Source organism: Phyllobates terribilis, unplaced genomic scaffold (genome assembly GCF_046119375.1).
Source record: "Phyllobates terribilis strain yellow unplaced genomic scaffold, ASM4611937v1 Scaffold_11__3_contigs__length_659146591, whole genome shotgun sequence".
NCBI classification, from domain to species: domain Eukaryota; kingdom Metazoa; phylum Chordata; class Amphibia; order Anura; family Dendrobatidae; genus Phyllobates; species Phyllobates terribilis.
The window spans coordinates 381,380,823-381,402,233 of record NW_027362771.1 but is presented as its reverse complement, the minus strand read 5'-3'; the positions used below and the strand labels follow the sequence as shown (position 1 = coordinate 381,402,233).

The following is a 21,411-nucleotide window of genomic DNA, read 5'->3' as shown; positions in this document are numbered from 1 at the left end:
ATCTCCCTGCCAGAAAAAACGCATTCGGATTGTACATGCGTTTTTTCCTGTCAGGGACATGCAGAAATGAAGCGTTTTGCACATGCGTTTTCGCATGCGGGTTGTCAATCGCTTTCCAAGCGATTTTAGCATCACTTGGAAAGCGCTTGACCACATGGTCACACTATATAAATCCATGCAAACTGCATGGATTTTATATAGTGTGACCAAGTTAGTTAAAAAAAAGAATAAATATGTTAAAAAAAAAACAAAAAACATTATACTAACCTTGTGATGGCCCCCGGTCTCCTTATTCAATGCGTCAGGTCTTCCTGGTGTCTCGCGGTTGTGTAAAAGGACCTTCCATAACGTCATTTAGTCATGTGACAGGTCATGCGACGGCCGACCATCGCGAGCTGCCGGGGAGCCAGGACGCATCGCTATGAAGACCGGGGGCCATCAGAAGGTGAGCATAATGCTTATTTTTTATTTTAATTTACAGGTACTATAGTACCTGGGTCTGGAGGAGAGTTTCCTCTTCTCCAGACCTGGGTACCATCCGCACATTGAATCGCTTAATATCCGCATGTGCACATGTAGTCATGAGGATATTAAGCGATTTAATGCAAGTCAATGGCGGCGAAAACGCCGCGACTACGCAGAATTGGTAGCGCTGCGGATTTTTCCACAATGATAATCTGCAGCGGAAATTTCCGCAGCATGTGCACAGAACATGCGGATTATCATTGGGGAACATGGCAGACCTTCTACCCAGCGTTTTTAAGCGTTTCTGCAGTGGAATTGCAGCTGCGGAAAGGCTTAAAAACCACATAGTGGGCACACAGCCTTAAAGACACACTGGGAATTATAGGTTCACGCAATACAATTGTATATGGAGTTGACCTGACATTACAATTTATCACTGTACTAAGCTTGGTGCTGCATTCATGTACCGACGGTGGTTCTGGAGCCGCCCTCATGAAATGACGGAAGTTCTGGCGCCGCATTCATGTACTGATGGTGGTTCTGATTTTATACACATTAAGCAATCCATAATGTGCTTCATGGCTATGTAAAAACTTAAAGATCCCCAAAACTTAGAGATTATTAATGTACTGATGGTGGTCCCGGTGATTTATTCATGCAAGAAGCCCTTTAAACTTTTTTGCAGCCTTTGGGATTGGTTCAGTTGGGCAATGTGGCCCTTGGACCAAAAAATGTTGTGCACGCCTCTTCTAGACAATTGGAGGAGAATTCATCAAATATGGCCATGACACTCATACAAAGAGGGACTGGTAAGCTACTGGTTCTTGTTGCTTTTGGGTCACTGTATAACAGGGATGTCAAGCTGAAACACACAGAGGGCCAAAATGAAAAATTTGGACTAAGTCGTGGGCCAACCAGTATACAGTATAATGGGCCCCACATAGTCCTCCATACAGTAAAATGGGCTCAAACATAGTCCTCCATACAGTATAATGGGCCCCACATAGTCCTCCGTACAGTAAAATGGGCTCCACATAGTCCTCTATACAGTATAATGGGCCCCACATAGTCCTCTATACAGTATAATAGGCCCCACATAGTCCTCTATACAGTATAATAGGCCCCACATAGTCCTCTATACAGTATAACAGGCCGCACATAGTCCTCTATACAGTATAACAGGCCCCGCATAGTCCTCCATACAGTATAATGACACTACATAGTCTTCCATACAGAATAATGGCCCCACAGTCCTCAATACAGTATAACGGCCTCACATAGTCCTCCATACAGTATAATGGGCCCCACACAGACCTCCATACAGTATAATGGGCTCCACATAGGGGTGGCAGTTCTGGTGTCGTGGGCAAAATAGAACCACTCTGCGGGCCATATTTCGCACACGGGACAGAATTTGACACATATGCTCTAGATGATACTTACAGACAATTAAACCGTGTTAGATTTTCAGTAATAGAAAAATATTCTGCCAGTAACACATGAGAGGCAAGGTAATTTACAAAGTAATTTACATGTTACAATCACAAGTATGAAGATTCGAAATATCCTTAAAAGGGGTTGTTTGATATAGTTTTTTTTTTTGTTTTGATGCCTGATCTGTTCGGAAGTCCGAGTTGACTAGAAAAGTGTCATCATAAGCTTTCTAAGAATGCGCTGCTCAGTCAGCTGACCTCTGCAGCCAATCATAGACTGCAGCATCCTCTGACTTCAGAAAAGACCAAGCACTTCTCCAGGAGAAAGCGCAAATCAAAGCCGGCCTGCACGGGATCTGCAGGGGCACTAGAAGACCAGCATGCCATTTTTTATTTTCCACACATCCATGCCTGAAATAAAAAAAAATTCTATATCAGGCAACCCCTTTAAATATTTTAATCATATTACAAAAACTTACTTTTTTCCATACAACAGACGTGGCACAACTCCTTATCGTCTTTGCCATCGGTGCTGGCACATGTACATTCTTCCAATCCATATTTCTCACAGATAGATCCTGCACATTGCTGAGTGACAAGCAGAGCATAAACATGGATTTAACATTAATAAATGTGGCCAACATGTAAGATATTGGGCAATAAAAATGATTCTGGTTAGCATTTTGGATAAGTGATAAGCTCTCACCCTGGGTAAAGTAGCAGTTACCTATATGCTTTATATAACTAAAAGGCACGACATTGTTTCCAATGCAAACCTAAGAGCAAACGCTGCTAAAGTGAATGGAATTCTGGTAATGGAGCAATGTAGGTGTAAGAATAGGACTGCCAAACAGAAGGCTAAAATAGAATGTCTCATGACTTGACACATGAGGATCAGCATTCTTGGCACCCATTAGACAAGGCATAGGGAATTATATTGCAATAATAGAGTTCAGCCTAACATCGGCCTTTATTATAAAACCGCTTCACATTATGTAAATAAAGCAAAACTAGGAAATAACCTAAAGAAATATTTCAGGCAAATCCAATACACTGCGTTATTGCATTGTAGGGAGTCTAAAGGAGCAGTGAATAACAAAAAGGATTTTCTCTTTAGTGCACTAAATCTACCAGTTTCATACTCCGCTCCCTTAGTCTTCTGCCTAGTGCGGGATCTATCAGTTTTTTTGCCTGGGGAGTTTTCTAAAGAGGTTGTCTCAAGTTTGAAAGTTATCCCCTACCCTATGAATGGGGAATAAATTCCCAATCATTGGGGGTCCAACAGCTGGGAAACCCACCAATCCTGAGAACTGGGGCACTGAACAGTCCCGAGTGAATGGCGCAGTGGTTGATCATGTGCATTGCCCCTCCATTCATTCTTAATGGGACTATTAGAAAAAGCTGAGCGTTGTGTTTGGCTGGTCTTCGACACTCCCACAAGAATGAATGGAGCAGCAGTATGCACGATTGACCACCGCTCCATTCGTTTGGGCTCTTCAGGGTCCCATTACTCAGGATTGGTGGGGTTCACAGCAGTTGGATCTGAAGTAATTAAGACGTCATCCCTTATTATGGGATAACGAAAAATGTTCAAACTTGAGGAGATCCCTTAACTACAGATCTAAAATTAAAAGAAGTGAGTTAATCTGATATTTACCCCCTTGATGCAGACTTGGGTTTCACGGTTACACTCTGTCAAGTTTGCTCGAGGCTCAGATGGAGGACATTGTGCAGACACTCCATTGCAGGTTCCCATCTTTGCACAGTCTGATTCATCACGACACTTCTGAGCACTGTCTTTGAAGGAGCACAATGATGTACAGCAGGGACCCTGGCTGGGACTGAAACACATAAGGTGGATTTTAAGTAGGATCCACAATTATCTGAGATGACAAATTAGTTTCAGTCTTTAAAGTATAGGGTGAAATATGAAGAAATTAAACAGAAATGACTGTTTCTTGTGCAACGCATGCATATACAGTAAATACATTAGAACAATACTGTCCATGCTACTTCTGTATCATTGTAATTGTTTCTATGTCACTCAAATGATTTACACTACAGCTTTGCTTTTTTGGGTCAGATCGTTTGCATGCCTAAAAGTTTAGCCGGGAATATGATTAATTCCCATTACTCCATGGATCTATGACTGATGGCAAAATGGACATGTCATAGTACATTAATTGCAGCTTAAGGAGTGCGTGATCAATAATATCTTACTAAATTCTATGCAATATGCACATAGGCTTCAGCTCAAAAACAGCTTTAGTCGAAAAAAATTCTATGTACAGGATTCAAATAGGAAATTACAACTTGGCAATTGTGAAATGTATGTGAGGTCACTAAAGGATTTAGCACAAGTCAACAGTTTAGAAGGTAAGAGTGAATTTTTCTTTTCCCGCTGCACTCTAGGCTTTGTAATTCTAAAGTCATGATTTATAATACATTGTTTAGAATAAGGAAAAAAGTTTCATTAAAATAAAAATTAATTTCACAACACAAAGCAATTAGAATGTGTATAATGAATGAAGAATGTCATATCTAACAATTCCCATCAGATGATGGAAATGGGAGCACTTAATCATACTGACAGCTCAATGCCAATCTGTGGCTATTGTCTTCACAGAGAATAGGGGTCCACACTTTCCAAAGTTGACTACAGCCACTGTCACATCCATACCTGCAGCGTTTCCCGGGTCGTAATTTACACTTCTTGTCTTCTGGCTGGTTGGCATCATAGCAGCAGTCATCTTTACACTGGTCACTGTAGCCACAATCACATTCTTCTCCTTGCTCAACTAACCCATTACCACAGATGGGCTGACCGGACTCTGTAACACACAGTAACACGATTCTCCAGGTCAATATCATTAAGGTGATGTCAAACATTTAATCATTTTTTTCTTTAATGTTGGGAGGGAGGGAGGGGGGGGGGGAGAATCAGGAATAAAAAAATCTGTCAATGGGGATGTGTGAAGGCTTTTTTATTTGCGTGGTGAGCTGACATTTTTCTTGATCTGATTTTATGATGCATATGACGCTTTGATCACTTTTTACTGCATTTTTTAGGGAGGTATGGCGATCTGAAAAAAAATTCTAGTGTTTCAATTACTTTTGTCTTTTTTCCTGTTTATGGCATTTAGTGTAAGGGTTAACTTTATAATTTGATAGACAGATCTTTTATGAATGAGGAGATAAATTACATTCATCTATTTTTAATAAGGATAAGGTCAGATGATTTGAGTTATTATATACATACATAATAGGTAATTAAATATCCACACATACATATAATTTTTTTTCACATCTATGTTAAGGGGAGCAGTCAAATCTTCACGGCTGCTGCACACTGACCATGCTCTGTGTATTGCCTCTTTCACACAAGCGTGATGCACAGACATCTGAATGAGGCTTGAGCGCCACCTCTGCAAAGCACATCAGAAGAGATGACCGTCTCTGGTTACTGCACCAGCAGCAGTAAAGCCTCATTCAGATGTCTGTGCATCACGTCTGATTGAGGCTTTACACTGACTGAGCATAGTGGAGTCAGTGTTCACAGCACAGCAGCGTGATGATTACACTGCGGTGGTGACAGCAGCGGTGAGCCCAGGTCGGGAACTATTAATGCCACGTTATCTTGATCTTCGGACCTGACTCCTTCCAGCAGTGTGAAGAGGTTGGCAGCCTGGCATTAACAGTACAATGTGAGGCTTCCTGACGTGTTCTCACTGCGCTGCGTCGTGGACCGCTCACATGCTGTACATAGTGGTGACAGAGAGATATTGCAGCACAGCGTTGGGCTACAATGAAATGGCACTGGGATCCCTCCACAGCTGTGAACTGCGCATGCTGGGGGCGTTCACAGGCCATAGCGGATATGGCCATGGCATAGGTAATACCTAGTCATATTTACCATGACCCAGGGCTGAATTATTTGTGGTGTGTAAGGGTCGTGCTCTGACACATACAAACCCCAAATAAGTGACATTTTTATAATATAAATATATATAATAAATATTATATTTCTTAATTTAAAAAAAAATAGTGATACGTTCCCCTTAATGATTTGCATGATCTTTGTAAACTATGAATAATAATCGATGTCCAAAGCACAGAGGGAAAAAAAAATGATCCCACGTACCTACATTTCTTTGCAGAATTAAGAAATTTAATAGGGTTTACCCATTATAGAAAACAGCTTATCACTAGTATATAACGTCACTGAACTTTGGGGGGCCGGATCTGACTACCATAGCATTCTGAAGATTAAAAGACTTGTCACACTTATGAAAAAAAAATAACATTTATAATACACATTGGTGGCAAGTCGCCCACCACCTTTAAGGTCTGATTTCTCTGGAGAAATGCCCCCCAACTGCCAGCTGTACAGGAAAATGTAAGGAAGCCTAGTCTCTTGAATGAAGCAGTGCGGCGGCCCTTTTTACGCTCTCAGAGCCGATCAGACACAGATTAGAAATTGATGGCATATCCTAGCAATAAACCATCTGTGAACTCCTACAGCAAGTTACATAAAGGGATTAAATAATTCCCTAGAAAAAAAAATCTTTATTAACACTACTGAGAACTAAACATAGCATTATGGTAAATCTTTATGGACAAGAGTATTTGCAGTAGGTGGATATAATTAATTTAAAAAATAAAACCGCAGACAAGAATATACATACCGACAAAACAAAAATTCCTTTTCTTCTCCAAGACCTGACTAATATTACGGACACTGCAAATCGAGAATTTGTTGTTATTAAGCTTGTCCCCTGACGTGGCTCTGGCATACATGATAAAGTTACCATTCTCCTTAAATCCCACATTCTTAGACTCTCCTGGTGTGCATTCAGAGCCAGAATCATGCTGCGGGGGAACAGACAACATGTAAGAAAAATGGTTTTTATTATAGATCTGGTAAGTAGTAATGAGCGAGTATGTTCTGTTAACCCTTTCGCTGAGTATGCTCGGCCAAGCACCGAGTAGTTACAGCTGCTCGGTGATGTTTGAATCACTCCCGTGTGCATGATTTGCGACTTTTTGACCGCTTTGATACATGTGAGGAATGTCTGCTTCTTACACATTCCTCCCATGTATCAAAGCTGTCAGTCACAAATCATGCACACGGGAGTGATTCAAACATATCACCGAGCAGCTGTAACTACTCGGTGCTCATCCGAGCATACTCGGCGAAAGGGTTAACAGAACATACTCGCTCATCACTACTGGTAAGATAAACACTTTTACAGAAAAATAAAAGGCAACATCCAAAAGTGCCATGATCAAGACATTAAGATGAAACGTGGAAGAGGAAAGACGTTCCAAGATTCTTAAATTGCTGAGCAAGACTCATCTTCCAAATGGTGACACGCGCAGTAAACAAAACTGAAGAAAGGACTAAATGGCGGAAAAGCCTAGAGGAGGTAAAATAAAGTGAGCGGTGAAGGTTTCTATGTATAGATGAAGAGAAATGTATTTTAAGTGCACTGAATAAGTAGAGAATGTTGCATATGTAATTATGTATTTTTATACTTCTATACAGTACAGTCTTTTCTATATATCTATGCATATACAGTGGGTACAGAAAGTACTCAGACCCCTTTAAATGTTTCACTTTTTGTTCCATTGCAGCCATTTGGTAAATTCTAAAAAGTTCATTTTTTTTCGCATTAATGTACACTCTGCATCCCATCTTGACTGAAAAAAGCCAGAAAAGTATAAATTTTTGCAAATTTATTAAAAAAGAAAAACTGAAATGTCACATGGTCACAAGTCTTCAGACCCTTTGCTCAGTATTGAGTAGAAGCACCCTTTTGAGCTTGTACAGCCATGAGTCTTCTTGGGAATGATGCAACAAGTTTTTCACACCTGGATTTGGGGATCCTCTGCCATTCTTCCTTGCAGATCCTCTTCAGTTCCGTCAGGTTGGATGGTGAACGTTGGTGGACAGCCATTTTCAGGTCTCTCCAGAGATGCTCAATTGGGTTTAGGTCAGGGCTCTGGCTGGGCCAGTCAAGAATGGTCACAGAGTTGTTCTGAAGCCACTTCTTTGTTAGCTGTGTGCTTAGGGTCATTGTCTTGTTGGAAGGTGAACCACTCTGGAAGAGGTTTTCATCCAGGATATCTCTGTGCTTGGCCGCATTCATGTTTCCTTCAATTGCAACCAGTCGTCCTGTCCCAGCAGCTGAAAAACACCCCCATAGCATGATGCTGCCAACACCATGTTTCACTGTTGGATTGTATTGGGCAGGTGATGAGCAGTGCCTGGTTTTCGCCACACATACCGCTTAGAACTTTTTGGTGATAATTCTATCTTCGTCTCATCAGACCAGAGAATCTTATTTCTCATAGTCTGGGAGTCCTTCATGTGTTTTTGAGCAAACTCTATGCAGGCTTTCATACGTCTGGCACAGGAGAGGCTTCCGTCGGGCCACTGTGCCATAAAGGCCCGACTGGTGGAGGGTTTGCAGTGATAGTTGACTTTGTGGAACTTTTTCCCATCTCCATACTGCATCTCTGGAGCTCAGTCACAGTGATCTTGGGGTTCTTCTTTACCTCTCTCACCAAGGCTTTTCTCCCACGATTGCTCAGTTTGGCTGGACGGCCAGGTCTAGGAAGACTTCTAGTGGTCCCAAACTTCTTCCATTTAAGGATTATGGAGGCCACTGTGCTGTTAGGAACCTTGAGTACTGCAGAAATTCTTTTGCAACCTTGGCCAGATCTGTGCCTTGCCACAATTCTGTCTCTGAGCTCCTTGGGCAGTTCCTTTGAGTTCATGATTCTCATTTGGTCTGACATGCACTGTGAGCTGTGAGGTCTTATATAGATAGGTGTGTGTCTTTCAAAATCAAGTCCTATCAGTTTAATTAAACACAGCTGTACTCCAATGAAGGAGTAGAACCATCTCAAGGAGGATCACAAGGAAATGGACAGCATGTGACTTAAATATGAGAGTCTAAGAAAAGGGTCTGAATACTTATGACCATGTGATATTTCAGTTTTTCTTTAATAAATTTGCAAAAATATCGACATTTCTGATTTTTTCCAGTAAAGATGGGGTGCAGAGTTTACTTTAATGAGAAAAAAATGAACTTTTTAGAATTTACCAAATGGCTGCAATGAAACAGAGTGAAAAATTTAAAGGGGTCTGAATACTTTCCATACCTACTGTATGTCTATATATGACCAGCACAAAGCTTAAGAAGAGATCTCTGGCTGTGATTGCTCACATTCACCGCAGACATAGAAGCATTCTTCGTCCATTAAATAGTCGGTAATTTGGCATCAAAAGGTTTGTGCCAAATAGGGGAATGGCAGAGTAGCCAGCCCAGCAAAATTATGTAGATATTCAGTAAGGTGTTTTAGGAGGGTCTTGGCTCCCAGCACATAATAATGAAATAATGCACTGTATGATCGGCCGGGGTCTCGCACACGGCACGCCCGCAGACCAGCTGTTACCGGTGGCGGCCGGAAGTCCTTACCTGCGGTGCTTGGCCATCAAGTTGTAGTGGCCGGCGCTCGTTACCTCACATCGGCCTCCTATTCAATTGAATGGGAGGCGGATGTGCAGTACCCCGCTGCGGCCACTACAGATGGACGGCCAAGTACCGCAGGCAAGGACTTCCGGCCGACGGCCGCCACAGACAATAGCTGATCGGCGGGGGTGTCGCGTGTGGGGCCCCGGCCGATCAATGTGAAAGTGGACAACTCCTTTAATGGTACTGCAACTTTGGGTTCAGTAAAACATCAGAGGGCCTGGGTAACGCATCCTCAAAACAGACAGTTTAAAGGGAACCTGTCACCAGTTTTTTCATGTCTGATCTAAGACTAGCACCTTAATCAGCGCCTGTGCTGCATTCCATAAAGGGGTATATAACCCCCTGACTCCCCCTCTATAATCCTCAAAACCCTTTTGAAATTCTCCCACGCTCCATGTAAATTCTGCCAGTCTGGTCTGATAGGCGTCGTTGCTGAGGCGTCTATCCCTCCTCCCGGCTAATGATCACTGTCCTCCTGCTTTGACTGACGCGAATGACGTCTCCTGCATAATCCTCCACTAAACCGGGCGAAATCTCGCATCTGCGCAGAGACATGACAAGCTCACACCTGTGCCCTACTGCAGGCAGAGCCTAAAACATAAGAGCGCATGCACCCTAAGGTTTTAGGCTCTGCACGCAGAAGAGCAGAGCAAAGTGGGCAAGCGCAAGCCGGCGATGTCTCTGTGCAGGCGAAAGATTTCACCTGGTTATGTGGGTGATACAGGAGGCGTCACACTGGAAGAATGGATAGACACCTTAGCAACGACGCCTATTGGAAATTATTTACTTAGAGCACAGGAGAGCTTCAAAAGGTTTTGGGGGTTATACAGGGGGAGTTGGGGTTATATACCCCTTTATGGACTGCAGCACAGGCGCTGATGAAGGTGCTAGTCTTCATTCAGACATGAAAAAACTGTTGACAGGTTCCCTTTAAGACTACAAAGGTGCGTTACACCACCCTACTTGCAGCATTAAATGATTGCCGATCAGCAATCGTTTATCAGCCAGTCTACACAGGAAGGCCGCAATTAATAAGAGCTGTGAACGGTCAAGCACAGATCTTTGTGTGCACATAGTGGTCTCGGCAGCACAGATCGTGTTTACACATAACGATGTGCTGCAGAGAATGATAAACTTTGAGGCTATGTTCCCATGATGAGTATTTGGTGAGTTTGTGATGTTGCAGCATTTCTACACCGCTTAGGTAAATTAGGATACTTGTTTTTTTTTTATTGCGTTTTTCTCACTACTCTTTTTGATAACGCTGCTTTGTGTTTGACACTTTCTGGTATTTGGCAAAATGTCAGTGATCCAGTCATGGGAGGATTACATAAATTTTTTGTGCATTTCCACACTATTCCGCACTATAATTCAATGCAATTTTATGAGGAAACTTCGCAACATAAAACTCTGCTTACTCACAAGAGAAGTTGACATGTTGCGGATTTGAAACATGCACCGCAGGTCAGTTTAAGCTGCGCAAAAAAAAAACCACGAGGGCACGAGATTTCTACAAATCCCATCCACTTTGCTAGAACTGTATGACACAGTTCTTGTGCACCAAAAATTCACAAAAACGCACCAAAAATCCATTGCGGAACTTAACCCTAAACAAAGCAAAATATCACGTCACCCAACGAAGGTTTTGTTTGTTCATCGGGTGGATCTGCCCATTTATCAGAAGTATGCCCTTAATACAGCAGTCAGAATGAAATCTTAATCAGATGATGGAACCGAATGGAGAACATCAAATATCCAGAAAAATGAACTTACAGTAGGAGAAAATCAATCAATGAATGCAAAATATTCCCCGCTGGTACCACCAAGCATAAGTAAACGCTTCAACATGCTAATTCAGTTCAAAAAGAAAATAATGACTGCGGACTTACTGGAGAGCCAAAGTTATGTCCCACTTCATGTGCAAATGTGATGTGAGAGACTTTGGGAGGAACGTGGGAGCCATAGTTTTGTACAGTAATGATTCCAGTGTTTAAGGATTTTTTCTTCCCATCTGAGTAGAGTTTACTCTTTTCACATATCCCACCTGAGCTTCCTGAAAGTAAAATATTAGGAACAAAATTATTACTGTGGACTTCAACCACCACAGTAACGGCAGCAATATAACAGGGCAAGTACTAGCGATATATTGAAGATATTAATAATTTTTGATAAATATGCGCCTTTTAAAGCAAGTTGCCCATTGGAGCCAAGTTAAAATCTGATTTGTATGCTAAATGCAAGTTGCGATAACATTTCATATGCAAATGTGAGATTTTAAGTTGTAAATGAGCAGTAGATGCTACTTGTACCATATTAGAACCGATCAGAGGAAAATGCTAAAATGAAAAATGCATAACACACTGCGGAATTAAAGCCAGTCGCTTAAACCCGTACAGAAACATATACTTTAATAACGCTAATAGTGTAATAAAAATGATAAAACATTGTAATACATTCCCTTAAGGATTTTTTTTTCTCATGAAGACAAACCTCTCCAATATTTCCTTTTAGGCTCCATCTCAAGGTCACAAAGTGCGGCTCTTTACATGGAGGACCTGGACCTTGCTTGTATTGCAAAGTCAGCCTTTCAGGACTAGGAATTGTGCACACGTTAAGTATTTGCAGCAGAAAGTTCTGTACCCAAAACGCATTTCTTGGCAGGAAAATCGCTGCGTAAAATACACGTTTGTTGCATTAGTTATTGATTCGTTTTTTTCCCTATTGATTTGAATAGGGAAAACGCTGCAAAAACAGTGAAAGAATTGACAATCGGCACATTTGAAACCGCTTCAAATCTAAAAGAACAAAATGAGCAACGTATTCATGAGACTTCAGAAATCTCATTCATTTGGCTGGTACTGTAAACCGCAGTATCTTGGTGCAGAAATCTGCTCAAAATACTTAACGTGTGCACATACCCTTATGTTACGTTTCTCGTGCATAGAGAATGTATGCCCAAGCGTAGTTTGAGAAGGCAAACATAAATTGTGGGCATGAGTGGCCGCAATGGGGTGTGCCTCTCTGTCATCCACTAAAATGCCATAATTACCAATTATTGACATCTAAAAACATCCAGGATTAGAGCTTTGTTCATTCACGGTGGGAATGTTCTGTGATCAAACATCTTGTGCCCAATGAATCACAATAACGAAAATGTATGTACTTTGGCAGGAACACCACCCGCCCCCGATGAAATACATATCGGTCATTTTGTAAGGCACAGAGATATCGGGAGAGACCGTTCACAATGCAATAGTCAGAAGCCCAGGAAGGTTTCATGCATGGTTCCACCCAGAATACTGTACAGCCCTTTTAGGGTGCACTTACACATTCATGTGAATGGCCCAAGTGCTATTGAATGAAATAACACTGATACCCACAGAGCTTTCTATCACCCAGTCATAGAAGATGCACAGATGTATGCAGATACGGCCCCACTTTTCTCCTCCTTCCTCTCTAGGTTTGATAGTCATTTCAGCATAATTTTGCTTATAATTTGGCAAAAGGGTTATTTTATATTACACAATCAGCTATAAAATGAGATTCGATCGACAATATAAGCAATGCATCATTGCGTGACAATTGTGTGGAGTCTTTCCTCCTGTTTACATCAGTGCGTGTACTATCGACAGACAATCATTTTTCGCCATATAAAAGATGCGATCAACACTAAATTAGGAACTCTGCTGTGACAGCCCGCAAGCCCCCCGAGAGCTACAAATATCAATAGTCCGCCTTCAGGTTTCATTCATTTTACTTAAAGCAGATAGATATAGATATAGATATAGATATAGATATAGATATATATATATATATAGATATAGATATATATATAGATATAGATATATCCATCCAACGCATGGAAGATGAATTATATACCAAGAAAAATACAACACTTTACCGCCGTACCCTGAGGCACATTTCTGCAAGAAGCTTTGAATAAATAGTTGGAGATCCGCTTCAAACCACTGCAAATGCCTTTGAATAGAAAGCAGCGATAAGAATTCAGGGGGATAAAGCAGGCTATTTAGACGGCAGCAGTCACATGCCTGTACCATACTGTACCAGCGTGCAATACAAGTGGGAAGTCGGGAAACAGAACTGTCATTGTTCAGGAGCCATGTCTCAGAGGGCGTCCTGTAGCTGCAAATGCAGAGAACAGCAGCCCCTGCTGTGAGACGACACCTGCGCTCATCTCATTTTGGTCCCAATATATCTAGGTGTGGTATGATTTTGTAGATTTACATAAGTTTTTTCAGCGTTTTTAAATGCGTTTTCGCATGCGTTTTTTCAAGCGATTTTGAGCATCACTTGGAAAAGTGCTTGACAAGTTGGTCACACAATATAAATCCATGCAACCGGCATGGATTTATAATGTGTGAACAACTGATGCTTTAATTGCAGCATCTATAGTAAAAAAAAAGAGAAATAAAACGTTAAAAATAAAAAAAAAACCTGTATACTCACCTCTCCGGTCTCCTCCAGTCTGCTCCCAGCCGCGTCCTCTCTCCTCGGCGTCCCGCAGTGTACTGTCAGGACCTGCGGTGAAGTTATTTAGTCAGCTGATGGTCACGCGACCATCACCTGACCGCCGATGTCAGCGGTCGCGTGACCATCAGGTGACTAAATGACGTCGCCGCAGGTCCTGACAGTACACCGCAGGAAACCAAGGAGAGAGGACGTGGGCGGGAGCAGACTGGGGGCTGCCGGAGACGTGAATATACAGGTTTTGTTTATTTTTAACTTTTTTATTTCTTTTTTTCACGGCGTGGTAGCCGGGATGAAGAGGAGTTGTAGTCTCCTATTCATCCCGGGTACCACACGCACCGCGATTACGCTGCAAATTCGCGGCCATTGAATTTAATTGAAACGCAGCAAATTCACACATACCTGCGGGTTTGCTGTGTTTCAATGTTCCTCAATGGCTGCGAATTTGCAGCGTATTCATGGTAGAAACTGTCATGCTGCGTTTTGCAACGTAATGCGAATTCTGCGCGCTAATTAGCGCATCATGGGCACAGCATATCCGAATTCACATTGCTTTGCATTGCAGATGGTTTTACAAGCGTTTTCGCGGCCATAAAAACGCTACAAAAACACTACGAGGGCACTTAACCTAAGGGGTAACGCTTTTCCTTGTGGAGAATGACAAGCCAAGCCTGGAGACTTATAAGCCATGCATGCTCTTCTGGGAAATTAAATATGCAAATTGTCTCTTCAGAGAGGAAAAGGATTTGCTCTAAGATCCAAATGTACTGATCTGCTATGTAGAAAATATGACTAACCACAAACTCTGGCAGATACATTATATAATCCCAAATACCCTCTAACCTAGGTCTCAGAGGTTGTCCACTATTTTATAAATGTATCCTAAATGGGTTTAGGCTAATGCAGATGCCTCCTTAAGTGGATTCAGTGAACATCAAAAGACTGCTGCAGTCAATCAGTAGCTGCTGATCGGATGCAGCCTTCACAATGCTTCTTCCGGTTCAAACGGAATGTGAAGGCTGCAACTAATCAGCAGCCACTGATTAACTTCAGTGGTCATGTGACCTCCCCGTCGCCACCCCTTTACTTGCTGGAACAAGCACCCAAGAGACTGGCAGAGGGCACATTGCAGGCATGGAGGAGCTACAGTCTAGTAGTATTTTTTCCCTGCCATTTAGAATGGTGTTTTAATGCAATGGTATGATTTGTATAGATTTTTATAGCAGATTTTTCAGCAAAAAAGTTATTGATGAAATGCAGCACACAGCATGTAAAAAACCCATTCAGCAACAGTGGGAAAAAACTGGCACAGCTGAGGTTTGAAGATTCTTTATTCTGCTATGGATTACTCTCTCTGTTGAGAAGGAGCAGTGAAGAAGTCTGCATAAGGTTGTAGGAAAATCCACATATTCCATTTGCCTCCAAGTCACTTAGAAATGTTTTTTTCTTCTTTTAAATAAGAGAATAATCCAGCTTTGGTCTAGCTCTAGATGTCGGTATAAGCAACAGAAAAATACACAGTACAGGAGGAAGACTCTGCCTTATGCAAAGACATGTTGGTCATAGACGGAGGTCACTATAGCCCAGGGCAGAAAAGACAGCAGTGGAATAAGACCTCATGATTACAGGGAATGCCCCTTTAACAACACAGTAAGAACAAAATAAAGAACAAGAAATTATTCAACTATTCATCTCTGTTTCATTTATTCATAAGCAAGTTTCATGAGAAAATAGAGAGTACCTGATGGGGCTCCGACCCATGCAAGTCCTAGGACACCATCATCAAAATCTCTGTCTGTAAACACATAGGCCAAGCAATAGTCATCATGGTTCTGTTCAGAGTTCAGCTCCAAGAACTTCTCCACTCCAATATTTGGAAATCGGAAAGGATTTGAGGGATCTCGTTCATCAGTTGTGGTGTTGATCTGGAAGAAAAATAAAATAACACTTACTGCATATTCCGAACTGCTACACAACATACTTGCCGATTCACAAGTGAAAATATGACGCAAGCAGTAGACGAGGAACTGGAGTGAATGATCATGAAAAATGAAAGCTCTTCTAACACTAAAGGGAACTAGCAGAGTTATCCCTATTTAACTGATGCCAGAATGGTGGAAAAATGTGTAAATTAGTTTGAAAAGCAGGAAGGACATGACGCTAGGTCTCATCATGGCGTTGCACTCTCTACCAGTCATCTAGGCGGAGTTTCAGCCATGAACAGTCATGGCTGCAGGCAGCGTTCCTGCTGGAATCATACAGACTGTTTATTGAGACCCCATGGGGGGGTGCGAATGTGGTAAAGGGGACATGACGAATACTGGACTTAATTACAGGTAAGACTATTGCCCTGACTGTTCGCTATCGCAGCACCAAGCAGATTGCTGTATAGCGGTGCTTGGCTGTAACAATTTCATTTTCTTGCTTCAAGTCAAACTGCTAATTTACAAATGGGCAAGCTTAAATAAAAAATACACCCCGCTGGCTCTCTTTAGTGCCAGTCAGACCTGGCACAATGCTCATCAAGTCTCTTATGCCATTTGCTGGCCACAAGATACAAAGCAGCACAGTCTGAAGCTTCAGTACCAGTAACATATGGTGAATGACACTGGAACATTTGTTGTGACTTATACATTTCTGCTCAAAAGCTGCAACAGATCGGTCACTAAATTTCCCAATACAAGCTTCATACATCGTTAAATAGGATGTCTTAAATCTGAAGAGGCAGTTGTATTTACTTTAAAAACCAATACAAAAATGGATGCATGATATTTCCTCTAAGTATTTTCCCAGATAATAAAATAAACCGTTCTGTATGGACTCATAAAATGCTCACTTTCAGGCTAGAGTCACACATCCGGGTTCTCTCCATCCGAGAAAAACAGTCCGATTATGCCAATCAGATCTGATCAGAAAGACAGAAGGAATAAAAAAAATAAAAAAAAAGTCCCCTTCCTCCATTATATTAGTCCATGAAAATCAACCTGCACTCTGATGTCATCGGAGAGTGGCCCGAATTTTTTCAAGGACCCGTAGACTTGAATGGGTGAGTGCCATCCAATTCTTGGAGGAAAATCATGCATGCTGCAATTTTTATTTTTTATTTGGACAACTCAATCCGAGGAAAAAAAAAAATTGGACGTGTGCACAGCCCCATAGCAGTCGTACCAATGTTACTTTATCTGTCAAACCACAGATCGCACTTTTACAATTTAAACGGTCATGTGCACAAGCCCTAATATTAAGCGATAAAACTTTCAAAAAAGGATTCTATAGTCATTCTGAGGTGTGGTTTCAAAAGAACACACCAGTCTCATCAGGCCTAAGATGTATTAAATAAAAAATGTATCACTTCACATTGTGAATCTAGTGACAGATCTGTGTTAAGTTTGGAATAAAGCAGATCTTCGCTAGCTCTCATAAGAATGATAATGGTTCACTATCGTTTTTAAGATAACCAGTCACATGGTCTTACACAATTCAAAAAGTCACTTGCTTGGGTTAATCCTCGTGGTTCCCACCACTAATACTTTTCCAATGCAAGAAACTCATTTTGAATGTCTGGTTACACAAAAGCTGTCGAGATGATGATTTCAAACAAGGGAGATCAGCAACTGAAATAGAAATCTAAAAGTTTAGAGGCCTCCCGGTGTTTGGGCCCTCAAGATCAAACACTGATTCAGGGCATATTGTGGGGAAACCCTGGGATATGTGAACACATCTTTTTATTATGGATTCTGCCTGTCAGGAACCCACCTGAAAAATCGCTCAACAAATGTTAACGAGTGAATAGATGCACTGAAATATTAAAAATGGCATTGCTATGCTTGTGTTCAGTCTTTTGCAGCTTCTTTTAACAGCTTCAGGCTTTTCTAGCTATGAAGCAAAATAAAGAAGCGACCGGTAAAATCTTCTGGTGGCTTCCACCACAAAAATTACACAAAAGACGACAAAATATGCTTCAGCAAAACCATCTGAAAAGTCTTCCTATATCAAAAACTCAGTGGGCACGCCAGTATCTATAAGATGCCATCTGCATACCCCTAATGGACCATTTAGATCCTATATTTATATCTCTTGGAATGTGGAGGACACAGACACCTGAAGGTATCATGGGACAATCTTGCCACTTCCTTATGGCTGCGCTGATTAGTCTAGTGCAGAACACAAGTCTGGAGGATGAAGACATGAGTAAATGTTTGTACACAAACTAGTGGGCACCACGCCTAAGATTACAACAGTATGAACATGCCAGTGACACCAGAGTGGTGTAAATCACATGAAAGTGGGAAGACAGCCATCAGAAATACTTACTCGAATACGCTTCACCATGAAGCTAATGTTTCGAATCCCCATGAAATCTGTTGATTGATAAATTGTATCAATCGCTTTCACATGGCTGGATATCTGTAAAATGACAAACAAATATTGTATTAATTTTATGCAATTAAATGGCAAAAGCATAGCTGCTTAGGAAGGAAAAAAAGATGGTAAAGTACACAGGGTGGAAATATCTACAAACATTTATGGCAAAAATCGTGCAAGAGTCCCATCCTGCAGCATTTGAGGAAAATATAGAATTTCTAATTAACACACACCATCATCCAGGATTTGCTGATGCGTTTTCCTCTTTATTCTACTCCTTTGCTTTGATCTTATTTTGTCACATATTGCAACCAAGACTAAAAAATATGTAAAGAAAATGTCTGTTTCAGAAGCGAAGCCATGTTCCCCCTCCTCCTGTGTCCTGTGTGTTGCTGTAAGACAACTGACTGCAGCAGAAGCCTCCCCCTTCTGTGCCCTGTCTGCAGTAGGACAAAATATAGCGAAGCCCATGCCTTATTTTATAATATCCAAATAGCCTCTTCAGAGAGGGAGATGATTTGATCTCCACTGCCACCTACTGGATGTAGTAATCATAAAAGTCAATATCAACCCTTTAATAAGCCTTGTCACATGACTTCGCATAAGTAAACATAACAGAAACATTTGCAGACATGTTTCGGGGTGTCTCCTCCTCCTCAGTGTAAAGCAGGAGATCTGATTTGGCTAGGCGAGAGGCATCAGACTGGGCGTCTACGGGAGAATGTTTCTCCTTGTGGAAAAAGCCAATATGGCATAAGGAGACTTCTAGGCCATGCAATGCTCTTCTGAGAATTAAGAAACTTAGGCAGTCGCCTGTCAAAAAACGACCTAATCAACAGGAAATTAACTCTTTAGTCCCTTGCATGATAAGACTGACCAGTTTAAGATCAGCAAGATAATGCTGCTGACAAACAGGGAGTTCAACTATATTTCCTCTTATTTTTAGATTCGGTGCGCCTTTAAGAAAGACTAATTGGAATATTTCCCATTAACTGTGGGAATCTACAGTACTATGCACATCCCGCAGTAGATTACAGACTGAGTTATCCCGTAACAATACGTAAGCAATTCGTGATCACAGTGGAATTTTCACATTAGACAAACTATGGCAATGGCTCCGAAATATCATTGAGGGAACGTTATGGTTTTGCCCTTCTGAATTAATCTGATTGTTGCAGTCTCTTTTGGAATGCTACTAATGCATACAATATATCTTCAGAAACACCTAGGCTTTGAAAATACTATTTGGAAGAAGTCTGTGATTTCCTGCATAACGGGCCCTCGGAAAGACTAACATGGTTAAGTAGCACTGAATCCGTTCAGGTTCTAAAAGGATATGTCCCTCATATAAATGGGCACACGCTAAATCCATGGTAAAGCGCGGAGTCGGTTCAGGCAATACTTAAAAGGAGGATCCATGATGCTGAAAAGGACTTCATGTTCTACGTTCCTTTACACAATCCATCCTCACTTTATGGCTGCCACTTTGAATTTAGCTTTAAAGTGTTGGGATGAAGCATAACAGTATTATTTTATAAGACTTCTACCCTAAGGACTTCCAATCCGAAATGTTCATGAGACTTTTCTACATTTCCTTTGTGTGGCTGGGTTATTTCTAGTAAGGAGACATGCTAAATTCATCCCTTGACATCAACACACAGAATGAAGAAAGAAAACGCTGCAGCGAAAAGGACAAAACGGAAATTCACACTTTTCAATACAAATTACCAGTGAAAAGCGAAGCACTGGACTGAGCCTACAGTCCATTACTGTAATGATATCTCCTGAGACACAGACTGCAGCTGGATGATAGTGTGTGCGGAAACACCAAGGGTCAGATATTAAAACTTTTTGCACTTGTGGAGAGTCCGATAAGGGGAACAAGACAAGGAAATGAAGATTAAAAAGAGGTAAAAAAATGTTCTATCCACAGTAAGGAGGATACAAAGGATGGGAACAAGGTGTTAGATTCACCAGTGAAGCCTTTCAACTGTCTAATTATAGGAGATAAGATACTCCCAGATAAAAATGCCAGTCAATGAAACTGTATACACAGCAAGCACAAGGAGAAAAGCAGTTTTTATTAACCTTGTGTTTTGTCTTCAGTCAGCAAAGTCGTTTCTTAATTTACATTATATCCATAAAGTACCGGAATGTATTTATTTACTAGTGAAAAACTTTCGCATAGGAGAAAATCAGGGGTTTCTGAGGACGGTATCTAGCTTTCCTGGAAGACTAGAAAGTAGGCAGTGTTCATATCACATTAAATGGAATCTGTCAGCAGGTTTTTGCTATGTGATTTGAGGACAGCATGAGGTAGGGGTTAAAACACTGAGTTCAACTATGTGTCACTTATCAAGCTGTGTGCTGTCTACTTATAATGAAGGTTTCATCACTAGGACATTATCATTGCTGTGACTAGCTGGCAGGAGCTCAGTAGTCCGACTCCGCCCCCTCCTGGCATAAGCAGCTCACCATTGATATACAATGTACAGAGAAAGCTGTGGTGTTGGCGGGGTTCGCTTTCTCAGCTCGGCTACAAACTGCATCTAAAAAAAAAAAACTGATTATGCCACAACTGCTGCACCCAGTAAACTAAGTGACACATTGTTGTATTCAGGGTCTCTTTTCCTAAACTATGCTGATCTCAGATGAGGTAGCAAAAAGGTGGTGACAGATTCCCTTTCATGGCCTCAGATTGGTGTATACGGCAGAAAGAGCCCCTGACGTATACCTCCATCAGATATAGTGTATATTTACAACACATGCAAACAAAAAAAAAAAGAAAAAGAAATTCAGTATTATACAAAAATGAAATAGAACTAAATAATTACTTTTACAGATACATATATTAGACAAATCAGTCTTGCCAGATACTGGGAGTATCTAATATAAAAAGGAAAAAACACACTACACCATAGTCATGTAGCACGAGAGGTTCATATGTCCCCAGATAGCATTTTATCTACTTAATTTTTACAAAACTCCAACTTGCCTTTTATTGCTATGTTGCCACATGCAGATACACATAATGAAAAATTCCCAATACCCTATTACCACCATGTTCTGCAACAATACCATTTTGTTAATTTTACCCGATGGATAGATAACACAAGTAT

General features: G+C 41.2%; 1 protein-coding gene across 1 annotated transcript in view; it reads right to left on the bottom strand.

Annotated features, from left to right (window-relative positions):
• The window catches only part of ADAM10 (ADAM metallopeptidase domain 10), a 158,094-nt gene that overhangs the window by 8,694 nt on the left and 127,989 nt on the right, over window positions 1-21,411 (bottom strand). The window contains exons 7-13 of the mRNA XM_073652966.1: window positions 18,242-18,334; window positions 15,669-15,852; window positions 11,329-11,492; window positions 6,584-6,767; window positions 4,579-4,729; window positions 3,556-3,739; window positions 2,378-2,486 (exon numbers count right to left, since the gene is read on the bottom strand). Of these exons, the coding sequence (XP_073509067.1) occupies window positions 2,378-2,486; window positions 3,556-3,739; window positions 4,579-4,729; window positions 6,584-6,767; window positions 11,329-11,492; window positions 15,669-15,852; window positions 18,242-18,334 (1,069 nt within the window). The remainder of the gene's footprint in view (window positions 1-2,377; window positions 2,487-3,555; window positions 3,740-4,578; window positions 4,730-6,583; window positions 6,768-11,328; window positions 11,493-15,668; window positions 15,853-18,241; window positions 18,335-21,411) is intronic.